Source organism: Triticum aestivum, chromosome 6D (genome assembly GCF_018294505.1).
Source record: "Triticum aestivum cultivar Chinese Spring chromosome 6D, IWGSC CS RefSeq v2.1, whole genome shotgun sequence".
Taxonomy (NCBI): domain Eukaryota; kingdom Viridiplantae; phylum Streptophyta; class Magnoliopsida; order Poales; family Poaceae; genus Triticum; species Triticum aestivum.
In genome coordinates, this window is record NC_057811.1 from 141,519,351 (window position 1) to 141,525,216 (window position 5,866).

Below are 5,866 nucleotides of genomic sequence, written 5' to 3' on the forward strand. Positions count from 1 at the left end.
TTGTGGGCAAATATACGTCAGTCTAACTTTATGCATGGTAGTCAATTAATCATGCAGGCGTCGACAAAAAAGTAAAGCTAATTAGAAGCAATTATGAAGGGGAGAGAAGGGTTTGCGCGTCATTTCTATTCTATATAGAGACCTCTTCCATATGTGGAGGGCAAAAAACAAAATAAAAATTGATTGACTGCAAACAAGAGCCAGAGAAGCAACCACTTTGCATGCTGGTAGCAGCTAGACTGCCGCGCAAGAAAGAAACACCACCAAAAAGAAGCAGGATAGCCGGCCATCGTACGTTATTTACAGCCAGTCAAGAGGGCCAGTTAACAACTGGTACCGCCAGGCATTTACCATTATTTTGCATGCTTGCTCGGGGCAGCTGGCTAGGCATGCAGGATGTGAGGAGATCGAGTAGACCTAGCCAAGCGGTAGCAGCAGCACCAGTAGGACACTACCTCACTCTCCTTCTATATATGTCCCTCCTTCTGCACCCCCTGCCTTAGCCTTTGAAGCAACCACTTCACAAGGTAATGTGCATATCACCACCACCACCGCTGGTAGCTAGCTAGTAGTACTACTCCTCCCCTCCTGTCTCTCCGTTCTTGTGATCCGCGCCGGAAAGAATGCCCCTTGTTCCTTGCAAATTTAGTGAAAAATTCCACTTTAGCTGTAGCATCCGCCTCCTAGTTCTTTGGTTCCTCAAAAATTATGAGTGCTGCATCCGGCCTTTTTAGCATTATTTTCTTTCTTCTACTTGTGCGACTGTGTTGTTCGATCAGATCCAGTTGGTTTGACTGATGCATCAGAGAGCGCCAGCTCGTGAAGGCGATTAACCCTCGTTGTTCTTGTTGCTGCAGCAGACGGGAGAGAGATCGACCAAGGGGCCGGAGACGCGCAAAGCCATAGCTTCGTTCCTGTTTGCATCGATCGTTGCGGTTGCGGAGATGGGTCGCGGGAAGATCGAGATCAAGCGGATCGAGAACGCCACGAACCGGCAGGTGACCTTCTCCAAGCGCCGGGGCGGGCTGCTCAAGAAGGCCAACGAGCTCGCCGTGCTCTGCGACGCGCGCGTCGGCGTCGTCATCTTCTCCAGCACCGGCAGGATGTTCGAGTACTCCAGCCCCGCCTCCAGGTCCGTCTTTCTTAATTTGTTCCCCTCTCTTCATCGATCTGCCACGTACTTCTTTCTTTCGACTACTTTGGAGAGCCGGATCTACTAGCAGCTCGTTAGTATATGTTTCTTTCTTCTAGCATGGGGTCTTCTACCTTTTAGTATGATTTTACGATCTGCTTAGGGAGAGTGGTGTTGTTCGTCTTTTTTGTCGAATATGCATGTCATCGTAAACCTGGATTTGCTGGTCTGTGTGGATCAAGTTAATTGTGTGTGTTAATCTGTCAGCAAAGCATGCTGTGTTCTTATTCCGAGATGATAGTCAAGCTCATTATTCAGACAGATCGATGCTAAATTTTTGTTATCAACATGTACGCGTACGTGTCAGCTAGCTGCTTATATTAATTAATTCAGCGGGCATGCATGAAGACATTTATATGATCATAAATTACGGTTTTGTAGTGAATCCATGAAACATCACTATGAAGAACACCAATTTTTTTAGTAGAAGCTAGGGCTTGTTACTGTAGATCTGGTGCAGCTGGCTCCAAGTCTCCAACAGATGGTATCCTAACTAAACCTGTTCAGTCATTCACATGATGGATGCATGGCATGCATCAAGAAAATGCACAAAACTGAACTAATTTCCCAGATAATCTTTATCTGATGTTCGCCAACAATTAGACCCTGTTTTGCATGAAATTACTGACAAGTAGATGCCGCTAGCCATCACCAGCAAACTAGTTGACTGAATTATGTAACTAACATACTTGTTCAACTATCCGATGATGTAGCTTAAGGGATCTCATTGAGCAGTACCAGAACGCCACCAACAGTCAGTTCGAGGAGATTAACCACGATCAGGTAAACACAAACACACACCAAAAATCACTTATTACCACTGTTAGTAATTAATTTGCCTGCATTCAGCACATGTACAAACTGACTGCGCACTGGGAATTTAATACTACTTGCTATGCATGGATGGATGCAGCAAATATTTGTGGAGATGACACGGATGAGGAACGAGATGGAGAAGCTGGATGGCGCCATCCGGAGGTACACGGGCGATGACCTCTCCTCCCTCTCCCTCGCCGACGTCAATGACATCGAGCAGCAGCTCGAGTTCTCCGTCGCCAAAGTCCGTGCAAGAAAGGTAAAAAGGGCAACGCATGCCAGGATCTGAACTGGTTACTTTTACTTACTTGCAGCACATGAACTACTCCTGTTTAGGAACTAGTTCCATCGTTAATTTACTGTACTAGTTACCCTGCTAATTCATGTCTTGTGTTACTGCCGTACGTGTTCTTGGCTTGTTGCAGCATCAGCTCCTGAACCAGCAGCTCGACAACTTACGTCGCAAGGTATATAACGAATTATCAATTGCTCATTTTGCCTTTTGGCATCTGCTATGGATCGGTTGTATGTGTGAAATGGTTCGCTACGTGAGCGTTGCTAATTGATTGATCAATTGACAGGAGCATATCTTGGAAGATCAGAACAGTTTCCTGTGCCGCATGGTAATCGATCAATCCTGCCTTAACCAATGGGAAATTTCTGTTGAAGCAAGCATATGCATGCATACGTGTAAATTTATAATGATTTGTGGGTGCTGCGCGCGCTTGTTCTACAGATCAGCGAGAACCAGCATGGTGGCGACGGGAAGATGGCGGTGATGCCGCCGGTGCTGTCGATGCTGACTCCAGCCTTCCCGGCGACGCCGTACTATACGGGTGAGGAGTCGTCGAGCACCGCGCTGCAGTTGACGTCCCCGCAGCTTCAGCTCCACGCCGCCGAAGCGGCCGGGTTCCGGCTGCAGCCGACGCAGCCCAACCTGCAGGACCCGGCGTGCAGCAGCCTCCACGCCGGCCACGGCCTCCACCTCTGGTAACTAAAATCAAGAATCAGTCGACCGAGAACACATGCATGCACCCACATCTGTCGATTCAGTCACGGCCAGATATATAAAAATAGAGTTTGATCATATGAAACATTGTTGGCAGAGATTTGATCATCACGCGGCGCCGGTGATGGATTGGTTGATTCATGAGCTCTCTGGATTCATGGATTCTAGGAAGAAGAAGATCACGGTGGATGGAAGATTGACCCTTATGATGCATGCATGAGGACGACTATTTAATTTGGGAGCTATATGTATGTAAGATAAGATTCCAATTGTGTGTCGTGTGTCTTAGGCTGTTCTGTCATCATGTTGCGTACTTAAGCTAGCTATATACAATTGCCTGGTCAAATGTTGGTACGTACGTAGAAATCAAATAGTTGTGCACGCATGGGATCGAGGACGATGCATACATGTAATAATAATAAGTTCAGAGTGAATTCCACTTTTTATATATCTCCCATTTGTAAACTTTTTACCCCATTTAAAACCCCCAGATTGTTGCATTGGGTCAAGCTTTACCCCATTCAACAATTTCCCTCGACTTTGACTAGTTAGGCCACTCGTCATGTTTTTAGAGGAAAGGCATACGCTTGACTTTATAAATAATTTATAAATAAAGCCACCTGACAGAGTACATCGAAACCACACATACGAAAAAAGACGGCCACAACCACACGCAAGGACAAAGTACGGAGATACACAACATCACAGCCAAACATCAACAACACGCAGGCCGGATAAGTGACATGAAGCACCACCTAGGCCACTACCTAGAGCAAAAGGAGGATCGAAGACAACTAGCTAGCTGGGACCTGCTGCGAAATAGAAGAAGCCGAAGCCCGAATTTTGCCGCACTGGAGGTCGAACGCACCATGATCATCAACCTTAGTCAATAATCTCCACCGCTGCAGAAACATACAAGCTTTAAATAAGCAATTAACAGGCTTAGCAAGGAAGATATGCTCAATGGTAAACTTGTTCCTAGTCATCCATAATGACCAGCAAATCGTGGCAAAACCAATTCAGAACATGCGTTCGGTAATCCCAGAAAGGCCAGATGCCAAGGTTCTGAGCTTCCAGAAGGAGGTGGGGTGCCAAGTGACACCCAGCCAAGAACGAATACAACACCAAACCATCCTGGCCAGAGTACACAACTGAAAAAGATATGATTCGTATCCTCCACAGCGCCACATAATGCACAAGTCACCGAGCTAGGCCCATTACGCTTATGAATATGGTCAGCAGCAGGAAGTCGACCCCTAAAGGCTTGCCACAAGAAGATCTTAATTTTTGGGGGTCTATGGGCACGCCAGATGGGGTGGAACTTAGTAGTAGGAACCCCAGAAATAAGTCTAGCATATAAGGACTTAACCGAAAAGCGACCAGTGGCTGAATGGGGCCAAATCACCGAGTCCTCATTCTCCAAGAGCACGGGGATGAGGGAAACAAGGCACTGCTAATCATCAAACTCTTCTGGGGAAAGAGAACGACAGAAAGCAAAGTCCCAATTATTAACAGAGAGCTCAAAGATCGAGATCTCCGGGTCCGAATAGTAAGAGAAAAGCGTAGGGAAAGCCACAGCAATAGCAGAGTTACCACACCACCAATCCGTCCATAATCTAACGGATTTACCATTGCCCACTACAAACTTGACGTGCTCTTTAAAGATAGGGTGCAGTTTAACAAGGTCCTTCCAAAACTGGGATCCTCCCTGGGCTCCCGCGAACATAGGGCTAGACTAAGGAAAATACTTAGCTTTAAGGATAGAGAACCACAGGACTCCATCCCACTAGTCATGATTTTCCACCACCACTTGATGATAAGGCACTTATTCATGACCGAGATGTTAAGAATTCCCAACCCCCCAAGGTTTTTGGGTCTACAAATGGACTTCCATTTGACCATCCCGTATTTACGTATCCGCGGCATTCCAATAGAAGGCACCCCTATGCTTATCAAACCCACAGTGGGGTGCCAGCAGAAAGGAGATAGAAGCCCATAATAAACACCGGCAAGGAAGATAAGCAGGCATTGATGAGACACACTTTGCCAGCATTTGTGTTATATCTGTCCCTCCAAGGCATAACTCTATTACCGACCTTGGACACAGTAGGAGCGAATTCCTTAGCAAATATTCTGGCCGGAGAGATAGGAAGGCCCAAGTACTTAAAGGGAAAGGAGCCCAACGAACAATTTAAGAGCTGAGAGACCCGCAAAGCCTCCGCCTCCGATGCACCAGTCACAATAACCTCACTCTTAGAAAAGTTAATATTGAGACCCGAGAGAGATTCAAAACAAAGCAAAAGAAATTTGAGATGGGCAATGCAAACATCATTCTGCTCAACCATGATAATCGTATCATCTGCATATTGGAGGTGGGTAACACCCTCTGGAATTAGTGGGAGATGACAGGAGAGATGTGCCCAGCCGTAGCCGCCCTAGATAAGATACATGAAAGTGCATCCGCGACGAAGTTAAACAAGAGGGAGGAGTATGGATCTCCTTGCCACAGGCCCCTACCATTGGCAAAGAAGTTGCTAATCTTTCCATTAACCGAGACCTATGTGTGACACCAGTAACCAGCTGCATGACCCTATGCACATAGGCACCATCAAATCCTTTGGCGAGGAGAACCTGACGGAGGAAATCCCAACTAACCGAATGGTAGGCTTTCTCGAAATCCAATTTCAAGATAATTGCCTTAGATTTACGAGCCCTACGGTCATGAACAAATCTCGTGGAGGCACATGATACCATCAAGGATAAATCTTCCTTTAACAAAAGCCGACTGGAAGGGGCTGAGTACCCTGTGGGCAGTGGGGGAGAGGCGTAGAGCAAAACCCTTGGCAAGA

The 5,866-nt window shown here is 46.6% G+C and overlaps 1 protein-coding gene across 3 annotated transcripts; it reads left to right on the forward strand.

Moving 5' to 3' along the window:
* Window positions 1–387: 387 nt before the first annotated feature.
* Window positions 388–3,467, forward strand: LOC123141355 (MADS-box transcription factor 29). Of its 3 annotated transcripts, none has more exons than XM_044560528.1 (7): window positions 388–527; window positions 861–1,132; window positions 1,906–1,975; window positions 2,106–2,267; window positions 2,434–2,475; window positions 2,590–2,631; window positions 2,745–3,002. In XM_044560528.1, exons 2-7 carry the CDS (start codon window positions 945–947, stop codon window positions 3,000–3,002), a joined length of 762 nt encoding a protein of 253 aa, XP_044416463.1. In that variant the 5' UTR covers window positions 388–527; window positions 861–944. The 3 variants fall into 3 exon arrangements, with proteins under 3 accessions (XP_044416463.1, XP_044416462.1, XP_044416464.1); XM_044560529.1 differs by lacking the exon at window positions 388–527 and adding an exon at window positions 3,115–3,467 and having other exon boundaries at window positions 586–1,132; window positions 2,745–2,998; XM_044560527.1 differs by lacking the exon at window positions 388–527 and having other exon boundaries at window positions 584–1,132.
* The last annotated feature ends 2,399 nt before the right edge of the window (window positions 3,468–5,866 follow it).

Excerpts from the sequence above, each read along its gene's own strand:
- LOC123141355 (XM_044560528.1), top strand. The coding sequence starts at position 945 with ATGGGTCGCGGGAAGATCGAGATCAAGCGGATCGAGAACGCCACGAAC. Across the intron at positions 2,268-2,433 it reads CCAAAGTCCGTGCAAGAAAG|CATCAGCTCCTGAACCAGCA; the intron begins GTAAAAAGGGCA and ends GGCTTGTTGCAG. Across the intron at positions 2,476-2,589 it reads TCGACAACTTACGTCGCAAG|GAGCATATCTTGGAAGATCA; the intron begins GTATATAACGAA and ends ATCAATTGACAG.